The 19,360-nt window shown below is 40.0% G+C and overlaps 1 protein-coding gene across 1 annotated transcript in view; it reads right to left on the bottom strand.

Annotated features, from left to right (window-relative positions):
• Positions 1-19,360, bottom strand: part of URB1 (URB1 ribosome biogenesis homolog) — a 1,941,236-nt gene that overhangs the window by 1,540,075 nt on the left and 381,801 nt on the right. The window contains exon 9 of the mRNA XM_044071429.1: positions 5,947-6,142. Coding sequence (XP_043927364.1) covers positions 5,947-6,142 — 196 coding nt within the window. The remainder of the gene's footprint in view (positions 1-5,946; positions 6,143-19,360) is intronic.

The raw sequence follows: 19,360 nt of genomic DNA, 5'->3' as shown, positions 1-19,360 counted from the left end.
AGGTCCTGAGTGTTGACACCAAAGGCTTTATAGGTACCACTGCAGTTTCCTCATATGCCGTCTGGCATATGGAATTAGGATGCCATGAACCCTAGAGCTTGCAGGATTTTCCTTGCGGATAACTGGGTTCTGGTGGCTAGTTGAGAGAAGTAGCCTGTCGGGTAGGCTTGTTTTTCTGAAGTAAGGAATGCCATCTGGGATGCTGTGTCCAGGCTTGCTCCCAGGAATACAATTTTTTGAGTGAGGACTAGTTTGGATTTCTTTTCGTTTATAGTATACCCCAAGGAGGTCAGTAGGTCCTTTACAAAGGTCAGGTGCTGTAACAGCTTTTCCTGACTGTCTGCCTGAATCAGGTAGTCGTCTAAGTAGGGATAAATTTGAATATTTCTTTGTCTGAAAAAAGCAATGGCTGGAGCCAGGCATTTTGTGAAAACTATGGGAGCAGTGGATAAGCCAAAGGTAAGTGCAGAGAATGGAAAGTGCATAGATCCTGTCCTGAAACGTAGATATTTGCTGCAAGACTCCCTGGGATGTGTAGATAGACCTCTTTTAGGTCTAGAGTGGCTAACCAAGCATCCCTGGAAAGCACAGGAAGAAGCTGCTGGAGGGTGAGCATTTTGAATTTTGTTATCACCAGGGAGGTGTTTGGAATTGATAGATCGAGGATTGGGCGCCAGGTGCCCCCTTTTCTGGGTACCAGGAAAAGCCTGGAGTAGAAACCTTGGCCTATCTGTTCTGCAGGAACAGGCTGTATTGCCCTCATGGATAGAAGGGAATGTACTTGTTTTTTGCCCTTTGCCCACTGGTTTGGAGGAAGATCTGGGAACCCTTTTGGGGTTGGGAGAGTGTGGAAATAAAATTTGTATCCCTGGGACACTACGTTGAGGACACAAAAATAGTCCAGCACCTGGGAAGTTGAAAAGAATATTCACTTCTTTATTGTGGCATTTCCAAGAAGTAAAGCAAACCAGTTTCAGCTAAAAGACAGCCTTCTTCAGTGCTAAAACCCACAATAAAATGTGATTGTTAAATACATAAACACATAATTGAAAAAATGTTCCTACTGGTTCATACCTGAACAATCAAGTAAGCTCATTAAGGCTAGGCTTGAACAAAGCCCCTAGCCTAACAATCCAGCTGGATTCTTTTTTATTCACTATGGTATGCCACCCTGTTTTACATAATCTGTTGCCCTGCAATTTATCTATTAACAGTGAAATTAAACCTAGCAGTTGTATAGGTCAAAGTATGTTTGAATAGTGCACTGGAAATTCTCTTATTTCTAATATCACTAAGGTGTTCACTAATCCAAAACCTCAATGGATGTGAGGTTTGTCCCACATAAAAAGCTGAGGAAAAACAGGTCACTAGATATATCACCCAGTCACTGCTACGATTAACAAAGGAACGAATTTCATATACCTTAAAGGTATTGCTACTGGTAAATTCTTTCGTCTTTGAAACAAAGGTGCAAGCAGAACAATGACCACAAGGGAGCCTACCCACCAATTTGTTCCTAAATAGTGTGAGCTGTTGTGTAGTAGCGGGCGAAGTGTTTATAATGAGTAAAGTGGGAGTTTAATGTGGAGCCTCTTCTATATGAAAACAAACAATGGGGTGATAATAATGTGGATAGTTTCTCATTGGCCAATGGCATATCTCAGTGATTGTCAATGATTTGTCTGAATGTGTTGATGGTGTGTCCAAAGTATGTGACCAGGCATATGGGTTGAGAAAAATTATTTTCCAAATGGTTAGGAGTATGTTGGTACTGCAAAAGACTGGCTCTGGATTGTTCTGAGGCAAACGTACGGGCCTTGTTTATGTTGTAAGCAGGGTAGCCCCTGTTAATGAATCTATTAGTTAGATCCTATTGTAAGCAAAAAGCTTGCTCGGTAGAACAAATGCGTTTGATCCTCAGAAACTGGGACTTGGGGATGTTTTGGATGATGAGTCGAGCATGAAGACTTGTAGCATGAAGCAGGGTATTAATTGGGGAAATTTACGAAAAACTTCTGTTCTCAACGTATGGTCACTCTCTCGAATGACACTCGCATCCAAATAGGTAATTCAATTATAATTCCAATTAAATGTGAAGTGAATCCCCCACTCTTTTTCATTTACATATTGTACAAACTCCTGTACATAAGTTTCATCACCTCTCCACGCCATCCAACAATCGTCCAAGTACCGTCGCCAAATGTCTATTTCTCCCAAGTATATGTTATGACTGGCATCATAAATCAGCTGTTCTTCGATGTACCCCATGAACAAATCAGCACAAATTAGGGCAAAAGATGCCCCCATAGCAGTACTCCTGACTTGCCAATAGCATCTACCATGGAAATAGAAAACATTTTTCGTTAGAACATGTTCAGTTAAACAAATGACTACAGTACTGAACCCTGGAGTGTATATAACTGCTTTTTCTAACCAGAAGCGTATAGCTTCTAAGCCAGCCCCGTGGGGGATATTGTTATATAGGGCGGTGACGTCCAATGTGCCACATCATCCAACTGGGATCCAACTGTGTGTCAGTGATGATCTGAAGAAATTGTGTGGCGTCTTTGATTCTGACTCTGACCATGGATAATAATGGTTGTAAATATTCCGTCAAAAATGCTGATAATGGTTCAGTCAAAGACCCCCTGCCCGATACAATTGGTCTGCCCGGTGGTTGGGTTGGATGTTTGTATATCTTGGGCAACAAATATAGATATTGGGGTTGTGGGTCAGGAACAATAAGTTGAGACATTGTTTTTTGACTGATAATACCTTCCTCCTCAGCCAGTTTCAAAAACTGATCAATTTCCTTCTTGAATTTGAACGTGGGATCCAGTGGCATGTGCATGTAAAATTGGGCATTGGATAATTGTGACTCAGCCTCAGTTGAATACATAGACCAGACCATGATGCCACTGCCCCCCCCCCCCTTTATCTGCTGGTAAAATTACCAGTTCATGATTATTATGATAGTTCTGGAAAGAACAATTTGAGGTTAAGAATTCTGCAGAATTCATTAATATCATTCACAAAAGCATCTTCATTGACAAAAAAGCCTGGGACAAAGTTTTGACCCTTATTAAGTAGCTTTATTTCAATACCCTACGGGGTACTTAGCTTTAGAAGACTTCAAATCGGAAACGAAACTCAGGTAGCGGCCAACCAGCACTCGTGCTAACTGCTTCTGTTTCGGGCTCCTCGGCAAGAAAGACTGATGTAATGGTGTCGGCTGCCTGATTTTATACCACTGACGACTTGACATCAGTCCTGGAGTGACAGCAACCAACGCAGAAATACTAAGCCTCTGATATTCAAGCCAACTAAGGGCTACCCCTGGCAGGATAACCCAAGTGTGATGACTGCAACAGTGAAACATGAAGAACATCAGTTCTTTGTTCAGACCACCCTTTTCTCCTCTGGTGTGCATATGGATGTCTTCAGTTTCTCTAGTATTCAGTTATATTCTACACCATGTAAATATGTTATCATCCTGGTGGTCCTTCTCTGCACACTATTCAAAAGAAAACCAATTCTCTTTTCTCTGAAACGCCTCTGGTATAAGACATTTAATATGCAGTCTTAACAGCACTGTCTATGGTGAAAAATTACTTTTGCATCCCTTCAGTCAATCTGACCCCCCCCCAAATTTTTCTAAGCATTTTCCTCTAGTAATGAGTCTTACAACTCCTTCTTGTCATCGCTATCTCTTCCAGGTTATTTTACTTCTTTGAACATATCACTGTACCATTATTCAGCTTGCACACCAGTTTGGTATTACTGTGCACAAAATATCTAACATTGTACTTTTTTATAATAATATCTACCATTTATACCCCCTCCATCTCCTGTGGTTACCACAATACCTACTCATGAAGCATCCATAAACAAATACATCCTTTCTATGTCCATTATATCTGTTATGAATATGTTGGATAGCATCTCCCTGGCTCTGTGGTGCACAGGGATAAAGGCCTGACTGCGACCCAGATGACCAGAGTTCAACTAACAACTCAGGCGATGGAACAGCTGAAGGGGGCTGTGGTTTCAGCCAGTGATTCTGCACAGGGAGGTGTAATTTGGGGACTTCCACCTCATGGGTCTTGTCGTTCCAGAACTACTGCAGGAACATGTTATATGCCCGATGTAGCCTACAGACTGGGACAGCTGTGGACTTGGGCATGTGAGATGGTGATGATTGTTATTGCAGGAAGCATTATGAGAGCATGCATCACCCTGCAGAAGGAGTAAGGTGGCCCCGGCAGCCATGCAGCTGTTCCCGTCACAACCAGGGGGAGAGTGTTAGGACCACAGCACTCCCTCTCTCTCATGGCAGCCTAGTTGACTGCCATGCAACAGACCATCTCAACTTGTCACGGCAAAGCATGAGCTCTGGCGAATATCACTCTGGAAGGGAATGAATGGGAACTGAAAGTCTAGTCCCAGTGGGAAATGAAAGAGCGGCTATCACAGTGTTTTGATTGTCAACAGGCATGGTGACAGAAAAAACATAAGAAAATAACTGTTGAAAACTACCGACCTCAATATTAATCATTGGAGTATTCTGTTTGCCATCTCCCTTTACCCCTTCAACTCCCACCCGTCTGTCTTCTGCCATCCAAACAAACCAAATTATTAAAGCCAATCAACTAGAGGATAAGCAATATCTACAACTGGAGAGGCAACCCAAAGTGGAAAAGGTGGCATGCCTCAAATCATCCTACAAAGTGGAAGAGTGTTGTGATAATGTAACCTCATTAACCAAGGATGTAACAGTGGGAATGAGAGCTTGTCTACATAAAGAACTTGCCTGTGAAAGGAAGTGGCTATTGTCTGCCTTCCATTATTACCATATTTACAGTGCTTTAGCAAATGCCTGGAGCTGGTGTAAGAGTTTCCACACAATCCTAACACTGGTCACTTTCAACCAATACCATAATATTCTGGCCAACCTGAACAAACAGCAGTTAAAAGTAGTCGATCACATGAAAATAATGCTACTTATTGATAAATAAGAAGCAGATAAGCCCTTTCATCTTAAGAATGCTTCTCAAGTAGTAGAGACAGTGCTGGCACAGCCCCAAGCTTATATGATGGTCACAGAAGCATTTGACAGCTTTCTTGAGTCAGGCTTCAACAGCAGAAAGAGTGAAAACATGCAAACACAAGAAATGTTAGCTCAAGGACTAAAACAAATCTCCTAATGTAATGTGTGACATCAGAATGTCAGAAATCTTCCAAAAAAAACAAAACAAAAAAAATGCCAAGTTATTTATTTATTTGATTCTCTGCATGCACTCCGGCTGACCATCTGCTGTTTGGCTTCTCCTCCTATGACTCCTGGACCCTCAACCCAGTTCTGTCTGGTAGTAGGGAAGATGAGGCCACCTTTGGTGGTCTGGAAGGAGGCAATGGAGTCGAGATGATGCCAGCAGTGTCAGATATGCCGATCATGCAAAAGTGTTTTTTTTTTTTTTTTTAAACTAAGCTCTACCCTTTCACCAGTATGCTAACATTTTGTGACTGGCTGGATAGGCAATGAGGTATGGCCCATCAGGATGAAACCATCCAAAACTTAAGCTAGTCATGCTTCCTTGACCTAAACACATGTTCCAGCAAAGTGCTATGGATCAACAAAACAGCCCTTTTACATACCCACCCTTCCCTGCCAGTTATGTCACGATTATGATCCACTAATTTAACTTGAGTCATCTGAGCCGCAGACAGGGCTACATCCCTCAACATAACTGGAGCTGGCAAAAAAAAAATCCATATCAGAAAAGAGAGGATAAACTCAACTGCAGACCCATCACAGTGGGATCCCCGAAGTTAGCTTTTTAATTCTTAATATAAAGACAACTTTTCTAGCATAATGACAGCTTACACTAATATGAAAACAACTTTCATTTAAACACATAGTTTTGCTTTTTAATGTGCGTTTCTTACCTTCCGAAGGAGTTTTACATTATCAAGCCAAGCAGACTTCAGCCTAGGGACAAATGAATACTGAGTTTCTTTGAAGTATCGCTGAAGTAAGTCAGGACACACTTTCAGGATATTCACTACTAAGTCAGCCACCATCTCATCCTCAGTGGCTGTTTTCAAGCCCAAAAGAAATCTCAAAAGCACCAAGTTTCCACCTCTGTAAGAATAGACAAGTGGCAGAAGGCAAGTTCAGCAGAATGAAGAAGAAAAAAAAACACTTTTAATATGCACATCATTCTAAATAGCAATGCACATTACCTGGAATCGTAAACCTACAAAAACTGCCACATTTAAGTTTTACACTAAACCACTGTCATCTTCACTTCTTGTGCAATGGTCCCTGCATTTGTTCCCATCCCCCTTATCTTAAATTCAAATCCCTCTTCTCTAATGCCAGTAGAAATAGACTCCTTATTTGTTTCCCCTCATTTTATCTTCAAATTTGGATTCCATTCTAGCAAGAATAAGCTCTTTGTCACATATATTCTCACTATTTTTATTGTGTCTTCCTGTACTGATTTCCAGAATATATATGAAAATACGCAATGCAACTCCTTCTGACCCTCTCTGTATTTCTCCAACAACACTCTCAGAGCAAATATTGCATCTGTAGTGCTCTTTCCTGGCATGAAACCATACTGCTGATCACTAATCATCACCTCCCTTCTTAACTTGGCTTCCACTACTCTTTCCCATAACTTCAAGCTGTGACTGATCAATTTTATCCCTCTGTAGTTAATGCAGCTCTGCACATCACCCTTATTCTTAAAGATAGGTACCAAAACACTTTTTCTCCACTCCTCAAGCATCCTCTGACCTTCCAAAATTTCATTAAACAATCTGGTTAAAAATTCCACTGCCATTTCTCCTAAGCACCTCCATGCTTCCACTGGTATGTCATCTGGGCCAACAGCCTTTCCATTCTTCATCCTCTTCATAGCTGTCCTTACTTCCTCCTTGCTAATCTGCTTCACTTCCTGATTCACTGTTAAGCCACGAACGATGTAACAAACTAGTAAAACCACAAATTACTGGAACGAATGAAAGAAGGCACACACTAGACCACAAGTGTAAGATTAAGCGCTTTTCGTTTATGTCAGATCATAAACCTCTTCAGACAATGCATTACAGTTCAACTCACATTTAAATACATAGTAAAAAAAATAGTCAACCAATCAACAAGTGAAAAACATTAATTAAATTGGTAACAAGTACACAAAATCACCACCCCCTTGTTAATACAAGTAAAATCCATTTAAACACACAGGAATACTTAAACTTTCATCTCCTCAACAGTATTCTATGCAAGTGTTACAAAATCAGTTGTGTTTAATTTCTAAAAAATAATTATGGAAATACATTTGTTATAGTTCCTAATCTGTCTTCATATTACTAATTTTCAAAATAAATTAACGCTTTAAACTTCTAAGTTTCAATATACTGCTTAACACACAGCCATCATTTAAACCAGGCTGGTGGTAAGCATTAAGCCTTATTTGCCAAGAAAGTTCTAACTCTTCAAGTTTTAAAGAGTCTGGACCTCCTCTTGGATTAACATACACTTGGTCTATAACAATAAACTTAAATGTGTGCCCAGGAAATGAATTTGTATGTTTCGCTAGGGCATTTTCAAGTTTGTGTTTCCTAAGAACGTATAGGTGTTCGTATACGCGTTCACGGAGCTTTCTTTCAGTTTTGCCCACATAAAAAGCTGGGCAAAACTGGCACATAGCCAGGTAGACAACCATCTTAGAATTACAGTTATTTCTCAGTTTCAAGTTGTAAAGTGAATTATTCACTGAGAATCTGTTGGATTCCAAGATGAAACCACAATAATTGCAGGCTTGGCATTTGTACATGCCTGGGATTCTAACAGAATTAGATCTACTTCCTTCACAGTAATTCTTAAGGTTCCTACCTTTTCTATATATCACTACTGGTTGTTCCCCCACCCTGGCGAAAATGTTCATATCACCTTTAAAGATGTCCCAGTTTTTTCTAAGGATTTTGAAACAGACATTGCTGTTTATATTATAAGTGGTAATAAAAGAAGTATTAAATCTGTCTGATCTTGAATGTTGTTCTAACTGCTGCTCGACAACGGAATTAGGAGACGTGGTAACAGTAAGTGAATCATTTGTTCTGTTGTTCAACAAAGGTACATAAACTGAAGTGTGCCGTTTATGTGTTACCTCATGAATTAATTCATTAATTAGGTGTAAAGGGTACCCTCTAGACTGGAACATTTCTTTAATAAATAAACATTCCTGGTCGAAAACACCATCCAGTGTAATAATATGTGCTGCTCGGACTAACTGTCCTTTAATAATGGCACGTTTCTGGTGGTACGGGTGGCAACTCGTATAGTGTAACATAGAATTACAATATGTTTTCTTTCTATGAATTGATGAAACAAAACTCCTCGACAAAGTGTCCTTAGTCAAAGTGATGTCTAAATAATCAATTACAGAGACATCAAAATTGAAAGTAAATTCTAGGAACAATGTAGTTGAGTTGAGGTATTCCACCAATGATTCACCAACTGAAAAGTTGCCATCCAAAAGGATGAAAATGTCATCCAAAAAACGGGTGTAAAATATGATGTTATCTTTGAACTCGTTGTTGTTTAATACAAAATGGTGTTCCCAATAGGCCATCACCATGTTGGCCACACTGGCCCCACATGGTGAGCCCATGGCGACCCCCACCCTTTGAAGGTAGAAATCACCTTCAAACACAAAGAAATTGTTGTTAAGAATCAAATCCAACAATTCCTCCACAAGTAGGGTGTCGTCAATGGGACAATCAAGTAGTCTCAACATTTCTCCTACCCATTCTATAGCTGTAACATGGGGAATACATGTATACAAATCCTTTACATCTATGGTTAAAAAATTGTAATTAGGTTTGTATTCTAGTGCGTTGATGTTACTGAGAAATGTCCACGAATCTTTGCAAATTTGTTTTAGGTTGACTAAATGTTTTTGCAGAATAAAGTCAACCACTTTTGCACAAGAATAAGTTGGGGATCCCCTACTGTCCACCAACGGTCGCATAGGCGGATTTTCTACGCATTTGTGGATTTTGGGGATCCCAAAAAGACTAGGAAACCTTGGGAAACTGGTGACCATAAAATTGTACATTTCACGAGTAATTTTATCCTCGATGTAAAAATCTTCAATCACATTCTTAATATTGTTATATGCTTTGTTGGTCTCGGACCGGGAACTAGCATCATAAGACTCAGTGTTTAGTAAAGTCTCCATCCTGTTAACGTAGTCTAGTTGGTCAAAAACCACTACGCCTCCTCCTTTGTCAGGTTTACATATTCTTAAGTTATTAAGTTTAATAAAGTTCAAACTATCCCTTTCCTTCTGCAAGTCACTAAGTTTTTGTGTTTTTGGGACATCTAAAGGGACAGACTTCGCTAAATTCCGAATGTCTAGTTCGCAGAACTGTTCAAAAACTTTGATCAAAGGGTTAAGCGGTGGGTTAAATGTGCTGGGAATATAAAACTGGCTAGTTTCACCTTGGGGGACATCACCAAACATAACCCTAAAGTTAAGCTTCCTGGTGTATAACTTTAAATCGATGATAGTTTTAACTAGATCTAATTTTCTGGGTGGAACATAGGTATTGCCTTTAGAAAGTAAGTCAACCACCTCAGATGGAATGTTCACATTTGAGAAGTTATACACAGTGAAATCACCCTTGTCGTTAACCAGTAACACTGGTTCTTTACTAGCCAAGTCCCCTTCCACAACAGTTGTAATATCTTCAGCATAAGCTGAACAGTCAAAAGGAAAGTCAAACAAACCCTCATCAAAACCAACTGGGTCACAAGATTCCCCTGTGTCAAACAAGTTTATGACGTTGGACGAAATGTCACTGTTTGACCTTGGTGGTAATGTTACCACTTTACAGTTCAGTTGTTCTTCTGTTTCCTCTTTTGGTTCAAATGAGCTGGTTGTTGCTGCTTCTGCCTTCCCCCTAAAAAATTAGGGTTGTTAGATCTCAGGTTGTAATGGCCAGATGTATTACCCGTCTGGTTAGACACAGCATTGCTATAACTTGGTTCACTTACACCGTTCTGGAATGACACATTGTCAGATAACTGTTCCCTTTCATTATTATTGTACCCTGAAACTTGGTCATTACTATTCTCAGGTCTAGCACGACCAACACTGTTCACTTTAAAACCAGTCTGGGAAATAGAAGGTTTTGGATAGGCTGCACCTTCATGGTAAGCCTTTAAATCCCTGTCCAACTTTTTCACCTTATTTTGCTTCAGTTTATTTAAATACATGTCAATACTGGTGAAAATGCGGTTGTACTCGTACTTATACCGAGCAAACTCAATATTTAGCCTAGAACTGCCACAATAAAGGTTTTTTCGCTAAGGATTTTTGGAGTTTGTGCTACTGGTGTGCCTTTGAGCTTATCTTGTCATTTCGCCATTTACTTTTTTATAAAACGCCATATTACTCAAAATAAACAAAACTTTACTAACATACCTTTCCTTATTCATTATTACTATAACTCCACCTTTTTCTGCTTTCATTATTCCAATAGTTTTATCAGTAGAAAAATAGTGTAAGGCTTTTCTTTCTTCATTAGTAAGATTTTAAAACCTTTTACGTGGTTTTCTACATAAAACTTGTCTGATACCACTTTCACAACACTTTTCAAAAGCAACAATAGTGGGTGCAATAAACGCTAGACTTAATTAAATGACATACTGATGTAAATTTGTTATCTATAATGCCATTTGAATTTAATTTTCTTGTGAATATAAGAAAAACATTTCTTTAACAAGTTCAAATTTTGTAAAAACTCTTTTAGATCAACTAAATACCTTAAATGTCAAAGGTGTTGACAATTCTTGCTTTGCTTCTTGTAATTCCATTTTGTTGGTTTCTTTTCTGTTTGGGACCCTGGTATTTTATTTATTTACTTATTTATTTGATTGACATTTGTTAACCGGGTTGGTCCAGCTGGGTCAGGGGCCCGTTTTCAGTGGAAACTCACAGAGAAAAGCTCCAGTTACATAAAAATGAAGAATTACATAGGTAACAAAATAGCAAGTAGCAATGCCAAGTGACACTGCCAAAACATATCAGTACTAATTTGATCATAATCAAACATATTTAGATTACCCTAAGAAATAATAACAATGAAATAAATAGATGAACTGTTTTTGATATATGTACAAACAAGTTAGATACAAGTGATCAGATTTATTGCCTAGGCTTCATAGGAAGGTATATTTGCTTATAGGACCTCAGAGTGAAGGAGCACCATTAGATAAAGGGGAATTAGGTAGGTTCTAAGCAGGGGCAAGATTTAGTATTGAGAAGGTAAAGTTTGAGTTCCTTTTTAAAGTGCACAGGGTGTATATGATGGAGCATATATGTACAGGAAGTTTGTTCCAAGTATGGGCTACTGAGAAGTTGTACGTTAGTTTGCCTATGTTCTTCTTTGGATGATCTACATTCAGAAGTTGAGAAGTTGCTGGTTAGAGGTGCGGAGGGGGGGGGGTGTAGGTAGATAAAAAAGTAGTGAGAGCTGGACAGGAAGAATGTCTGTATAGAATGGAGTGTATAACTTGAGATTGAGAAAGTAGCAGTAGTTGAGGGAATTCGAGCCATTGTAATTGAATTTTGGTGAAACAACATTGTTTTGTACCTTCTCTCCATTCCAGCTGTCTATGCTGTGCACACAATCATCGTTCTGTTTTTCTACAGTTTTACAGACCTTATTGAATGCTTCACATAGGGATGATAGTCACTCGATCCTATTCCTTTGTACATACTGCAATTTTGCTGTCTCAAACAACTCTACTGCACTTCTGCTAACCTGGGCAAAAGTCTCAATTGGCGTTCCTCCTGAATTTCACTTTTTAATTTTATTTAAAGCACTCTTGTGAGTTGCTTATATTGTTCTTGACTAAATTAATGTTCTCATAATCATCATTACTCACAGATACATTATATCTTTAACTTCGTAATCCTGCTGATCTCTCAAACACTTTTTAATTTTTCTTTTCTTTTGAATGTCATCCTTCCTTTTGACTTTGTTGATGGCTGACATTCTAGTAGAAATTTTAATCTTAGAACCCAATATAAAAGTTTGTCATGCAGAACCAAAAGTTTTTTCTTTTATACTCATCCAACATCTGATTTGTGTTGCTGAATAATAACTTTACAAAAGACAATCCAACTGTTTTTCACAGTTGGTTCCATGCTTTAGAAAACTTCATGTCATAACCATCTCCCTTTGGATTCTTTATATATTCTCCATGCTCTCAGTACTCTGGAAATATCTAAACTCACTTTGAAATATGCAAAATCCCACTTTTCTTCCTTTCTTTTTTTTTTTTTTTTTTTTTAAAGAAAGAAGTTTTTAAGAAATGATTCTACCTTGCTAGGGTATAAATTAGTAATGGTGGTATTTGTAACCAATATTCTGAAACATTTGACTTCATAAAGATATTTCTTGTTTAAAAAAATGCTGTAGCTTGGAGGAATGGGAATTCTCTGAGCAGACGCAGTCTTGGGATTAGTATATAAAAGATAAAAAATTGCACTTCTGAGTACTAATAAAGGCTGCATCAATATTCTGCCTTGCTTCATATCTATGACATACTTTGAAAACATGTTACTGTAAGGGAAACAAAATATTTTATTTTTTCTATGTATATTTTCCTTCTGTGCTCAAGAACCATCATTCTCTCCCTCATACTAGCAGTGTTGAATCTACTGGGCAAAAGCTGACTAGTGGGAGGCAGTCATCCAAGGATCCATGGACGAGTTTGTGCACGTGCTTACACCTCTTCATCTTCAAGCTGTTGGCTCCCTCCGTACAGCCTTAGTAATGGGTGCCAACCTTAACAATGCCTCTTCCCCCAACTGTATCCCGCCACCTTAACTTAATAAAAAATCTTCCTGTAACACTGCCACTACACAAGACAGCCACACATGCAGACAAAACTCCATCTACCCCCTTACCTAACCCTGACCCTAACCCAAAAATTCACATATACACACACAAATATACAAGCATACAAAAAATGCCCCCCATCTATCCCTGACCCTACCCCTGACTCACACACAAACGCTCTCACCCCCACCAAACCCACTCACCTTTCATGTCGAAACAATCCATTCACATTTTGAACATTCAGCTATCTGTATGTTCAATATTAAGCACCACCCCTATCGCTCATTGATAAGACTGACTTTTGAACAAATTGTGGAAACACACACATATGTATACAGACATTATATATATTATACACATGCATATTGTCGCCTCACAGCAAGAGGTTCTCCCGTTCGATTCTCGGCTGGAGCGCCTTCTGTGTGGAGTCTGCATGCCCTCCCCGTGGTCGAGTGGTGTTCAAAAGACATGCGTAAAATGGGCATGCCTTCGTTGAAGGTTGGGCGTCGGGCTGGCAACTCAGCGCCGTAAAAATCTGCCAATCATTAGCAGACTGGAGTTCCGCTGTGGCAACCCCTAACCCGGAAAAGCCGAAAGAAGAAGAAGAAGATACACACGCATATGGGTGGTACTACACATTAATGAAAACACCCAAAGTTAACTGCCTAAATATCGACCACATACGGCTAAAAACACGGAGGTCATCACTGCACTACACATACATCTAGAAACAGCTTCTACACGACTTCCAAGATGGCTACACACTGATCAACAGCATAACTTTACCTCTCCCAGTGTCAAAACAGAAAATGAGAAAATAGAGTGCTAGTGAAAACGTTTTTTGGTAAAATTCAGTTACTGGTTAGTAAATCTATTGCCTGGATGCCAGCAAAGAAGAAATTTAGAAAACCTGAAAGAAAATCAACCAGAAAAGGTTAAGAGAAAACACTAAATGGGAAAGATACTGCAGCTGGTCAACAAAAAACAGTTCAAGCTTCAAAAGATGGCTTCCACTAATTTAGAGGAAAAAACAAATCAATTATACTCAGTGGTGATTAAAATAAATGAAACACTGAAGGACTATATCAATTCAAACAAAAGGCTGGAAAAAATAGAAGAAGCTTTTTCAGATGAACTTATAAAAATGCAAAAATCAGAGACTGACATGAAGAAAAAGCTGGCTCAATGAGGTTTATCAAGAACTGTTTAAAAAAATTAGAATTAGAAGACAGCACGCTCAGAGAAAAGCTGAGATTTTCAGCTGAACAAGAGAAACTGGAATGAACAGGCTGCATTAAGTTTATGAAAGCACAAATAAGCAAATGGACTGGTGCTCTACAGCAGAATTTATTAAATGAAAGGGCACACGGAGTGTACGCTCCAAACCTGACCACGAGAAATCAGCCAAGACCTATTTCAGTAAAGATGCAATCGTACCAGCAGAAAGTCATTCCTGAAAAAACTGTTGTAGAAGGGCAGAGTATTAAAAATTAGAGACAGCAGAGTGTTTGCAGAAAATGATTATTCACTGTACAGCAGGCAGATGAGAAGTAAATCTATCCAGGCAATCAGGGAATGTCAAGAGGCAGGCATGAAATTCAAATTGCTGTATCCAGCTCTCTTCAAAGTGCAAAGTTATTTTTTTTCACAGGGAACAGACTAATTAGGGAAAAAAAAAGTTTATCCAACAAAAAATGAGTAAGCAAGGAGAAGGGGATGCGTTTTCTCATTCTTCTGACATTAACGTTCAGACTTCATCAGCGAAACCTTTTCCAATGTTCCAAATGAAAATGCTTGAGAGACAGAAATAAAGCACAGGAGTTGACTAGATAAATCAGCAGTACCCTGGACTTGAACCAAATTCAGGCGTTGGGAGATGGAGATGAAAAGAAAGACCATCAACTCTGAAATTAGTAAATGAATGGAAGACTATAAAGCATATTACTACATATGTGAAATATGGTTTTGCAATAAAAAGTGGCTGAAACACCCTGGCACTTTGCTGATTTTGTTAAACTTGTGAGTGAACTGTAAATCATACACCCCCCACTATATATCATTAATGTTTAGAAGGACACTAAAATGGGGAAAACTAACCATAAGTAATTTTTTTTCTTAGTACTTATATAAAACATGTCATGATATAAACTGCATGTTACATACAGTAAAACAGTTTTGTGTAGTGTGTAGTCAAGGGTATATTAAATGTGGGGGAAGTCTTTTCAGTGACAGATTTATATGTTAAAGAAATTACAGTAAAGTACTTTTTTAGTTGTAAGAAAAAAGAAGTTATGTACTCACCATAGCGTTCCATGTTTGTTGTCCATCTCGCCATTCATTCCTACAATGATGGGTTCGGAGCCGATCCTCGGCTCAGACTCGGCCGAATACTTAGCTGAATATCTCAAACTTGGCTCGTGGCAAGAAGGTATCCCACAATGCACTGGTGTAATTCCCCAAATCTTGTTTGCTGCTAATACTAAGCAATATTTACACTATATACATATCTACACACATATACATATAGACAATGTGCAAGTCCATACCAAAAAATACTGGAAGGAGAAACAAGCTGAGACAAAGAGCCCCTGAGGTACTGGAAATCTACCAGGCCCACAAGAAGTCATAGGCAGAGGGAAGGAGGGAGGGTTCGTAAGAATGAATGGAGAGATGGACAACAAACATGGAACGTTATGGTGATTACATAACTTCTTTATAGTATGTTGTCCTATCTCACCTTCATTCTTACAATGATGGGACAGCGTCCCTAGCACCTTTATACTGGTTGGCTCACGGAAGTATACCTTTAAGCACTGTGGAACCAAAGGATGCCCTGTCCCTGGAGGCCAAATCCACTTTGTAATGAGTAATAAAAGTATGTGGAGCAGACCACGTAGCTGTTGCACAGATATTATATATAGGAATTCTGGCTTGGAAGGCAGATGACGTAGCCAATGAGTCTAGTGGAATGAGCCTTTACTTTGAAAGGTAGATTCTTGTTGTTAGATTTTGTAGATAAAAGTAATGCAATTTGAAAGCCAATTAGAAAGAATGTTTTCTGAAACTGAGGATCCTTTTTTTGCATCAGAAAAGGATACAAATAATTGGTCAGATTTTCTGAAGTCTTTGGTTCTATGCAAATAGAATCTGAGTTGTCTGTGCACGTCCAGTTGATGTAATTTGCACTCTGCCTTGTTGGTATGCTGAGGGAAGAATACTGGAAGTTCTATGGATTGGTTTATGTTGTTTGGAGAAGCAAAGTTTGGAAAAAGGAAGGGATAGTATGTAAAGATACCCTATCCTTATGGAAAATCAGATATGGTGGTTTAACAGAAAGAGCCTGCAGTGCTGACACCCTTCTAGCGGAATATCCACTAGAAATAAGGTCTTCCATGAAAGGAACTTAAGGTCTGAAGACAAAGAAGGCTCGAAGGGAGGTAAAGTGAGATGGGACAAAACAAAATTCAGATCCCAGGGAGAAAGGGGTTCCTTAAATGGAGGTCTTAGTAAGGAAGCACCTTTTAAGAACGCTCTACACAACCTGTGCGACTAAGTTTGAAGACGTATCACCAATATGAAAATTTGAAATTGCAGCAAGTTGAACTTTGATGGTAGCTGCAGCTGAGCCTTGTTGGAACAGTTCCGCCAGAAATTCCAAAATGGAGTGAGTAGGTGCACAGAAACGATCAATGTTTTTATCTTGAGCCCAGAGGGAAAACCTCTTCCATTTGCATTCTAGTAGAAGCTTTATGGCAGGACATTAAAATATGTTTAACAGTGGGAGTGAAATTGTGAAGCCTGACTAAATTGGGAAGTGGGGCAGCCAAGCTGTCAATTTTAGGGTGTGGAGAGAAGGATGAAGCTCACCCGACATGAATCAGCAGAGTTGGTACTGGGGTCCAGGATCCAGGGCTTCTCCTGAAGGTGGGGGCCACAGGAAGGGGAACCAAACTTGTCGACGCCAGTAAGGAGCAATGAGAATGATCCTGCTTCTCAAGCTTTGAGCTTTCTGAATTACTTTGGGTATGAGAGGAAACGGTGGAAAGGCATACAGAAGTCCCAAAGGCCAATCGTGAGCTACAGGCATCTCTCAGTGTCTCCCTCGGAGGGGGAACTAGGGTAAAGTAGTTGCTGCACTTGGCATTCATGGGAGTGGCAAAGAGACTGCAGCAAGGCTGACCCTATGACTGGAAAACAATTTCTGGCACATTGTAATTGAGAGACCACATGTGAGACATTAGAATTGCTCTGATCAGCTGGTCTGCTATCACGGTGGATTTCCACGGAATGTGTGTTGCAGTTAGAAAGCGCTGGGAAGAAACTGCCCATTGTCATACTCTTAGGTCTTCTCGACATAGGGGGTAGGATCTGGTTCCCTCTTGCTTGTTTATGCACCAAACCACCGACATATTGTCTGACTGGATCGCAATAGTTCCTAGAGGGAGAGAGTCTTGAAGTGCTTGCAATGCAAGAAGCACTGCTCTCATCTCTAGAACGTTTATATGCAAGTCAGCCTCATGATCTTGCCATGCACCATGGACTGTTCTTCACAGATAATGCCCCCCTACCCTGTCTGGGAAGCATCCATGGTCACTGTAGCTATTGGTTGAAGTGGAACAAAGGGTCTGCCTATTGTAACCTGAGTGGAATGTATCCACCCTCACAAGACGTTCTTGCAAGATTCTGTTATCCTGATCAGATGTGACATTGGAAGTTCTTGAAGTGACTATTGGGAGAATAACAGCCATTGAAGTATCCTCATGTGCATTCTGGCAAGAGGAACTAGTGTAATCGTGGAGGCCATTGCTCCTAATAAGCGTAGAATTACTTTTGCTTTCACTTTGTCTATGTGAAGGATGTGAAGTATTTGATTTCTGAGAGCTATGACTCTTTCTGTTGGAAGACGTGCTACCATCAATGAAGTGTCTAGATCTGCATCTATGAATGCAATACGTTGACAGGGCAACAAGGCAGATTTTTGCAAATTTACTGCAATGCCCAAATGACTGCAGATGTCCAACATTAGATCCCTGGCTTGTAGGAGTAAGATGCTTGGTGGTGGCAGACAGGAGCCAGTCATCTAGATAGGGAAACACATGGAATCCTAGACGCCTCAGGTGAGCCGTGACTACTGCCATACATTTGGTGAACACTCTGGGGGCTGTAGTGAGACCAAAGGGCAGAACTCTGAACTGATAATGGTTGGCTCCCAGCTGGAAGTGTGAAGCACCTTCTTGATGTCCTTTCCATTTTTATGTGGTAGTAAGCATCTTGAAGGTCTATCGAACACATCCAATTGTCTTTCCCTAAAAAGGGGAGTATAGACTGCAGTGTCACCATTCGGAAATTTGACTTCTTGACAGATTCGTTTAACTTGATTAGGTCCAATATGGGCCTCCAGTCCCCTGTTCTTTTTGGCACTAAAAAGAATCTTGAGTACATTCCGAATTCTATCTGGTTTGCAGGGACTTCTTGGATGACTCTTTTTAAAAGCAACTTTTGAACCTCTATAGTTGCTTGTTCACTTAGATTGGGTGGAACATCCGGGAGTATTTTGGTTTTTGGGACAGGTAAGCAAATGGGAATGGTGTATCCTCTGGATATTATGTTTAGCACCCATTTGTTGTTTGTGATATTTTGCCAGGCTTCAGGGTACATCGATAAACATCCCCCAACTGACTCCAGACTCGAGCAGTCAGGCATCCCTTTAGGAGCACTGATAAGGGCGTCTGCGAAAGGAATCAAGGTCACCCTGGTTTTGCGGACCCCCTCTGCCTCTGGGGTGACATCTACCATTATTATCTCCCCTTCTGCCCCAGAAGAAGATATCACCCCGTGCGTCCTGGAAAAATCTCTGGGATATTTTGAACCACATCTTCCTGCCCTTCTGACCTTTGGAATAAGGTCTTGAAGGTATGGAAAAACATATTCCAATGGCAGAGAGAGTTTTTCCTTTCTGCTCGCATCGGGTTAGAGTGTCTTTTACTTTAGGTCTAAAGAGTGAGGAACCATCAAAGGGGGTGTTAGTAAAGATAGACTTGAAGGGCTCTGCAAAATTAAACAAGCGCATCCAGGAGTGTCTCCTAAGGGGAAACTCCGGAATCCGATGCCCTGCTCGCTCCATCTGTTGCATAAGATATGAGCCTCATGGAGGAGCTGACAACAGAATTTAAGGTGGACAGCTGGGAGGAGACCTTCTCATTCACCCCCGCAGCTACTGAACCTTGTAGAGTATCTTCGAGCTCTTTCAGGAGATCTCTTTGTAGCCTTGTAAAATGGGATAAGTAATTCAGCGATCACAGAGAAAAAGTCGCTGAAGGAAAGAAACGCTTCCCGTACCTATCCATCGTTTTTGAATCTTTGTTTGGAGGATGAACAGATGAGGAAGTTTCTGCAAGTTCCTTTTTGGTGGCTGCTGCCACCACTATAGCATCTA

This window comes from Protopterus annectens, chromosome 5.part0, assembly GCF_019279795.1.
Source record: "Protopterus annectens isolate FY-2018-M chromosome 5.part0, PAN1.0, whole genome shotgun sequence".
In the NCBI taxonomy this organism is placed as follows: domain Eukaryota; kingdom Metazoa; phylum Chordata; order Ceratodontiformes; family Protopteridae; genus Protopterus; species Protopterus annectens.
The sequence above is the reverse complement of the archived record's forward strand: the minus strand, read 5'-3'. Positions and strand labels throughout refer to the sequence as shown.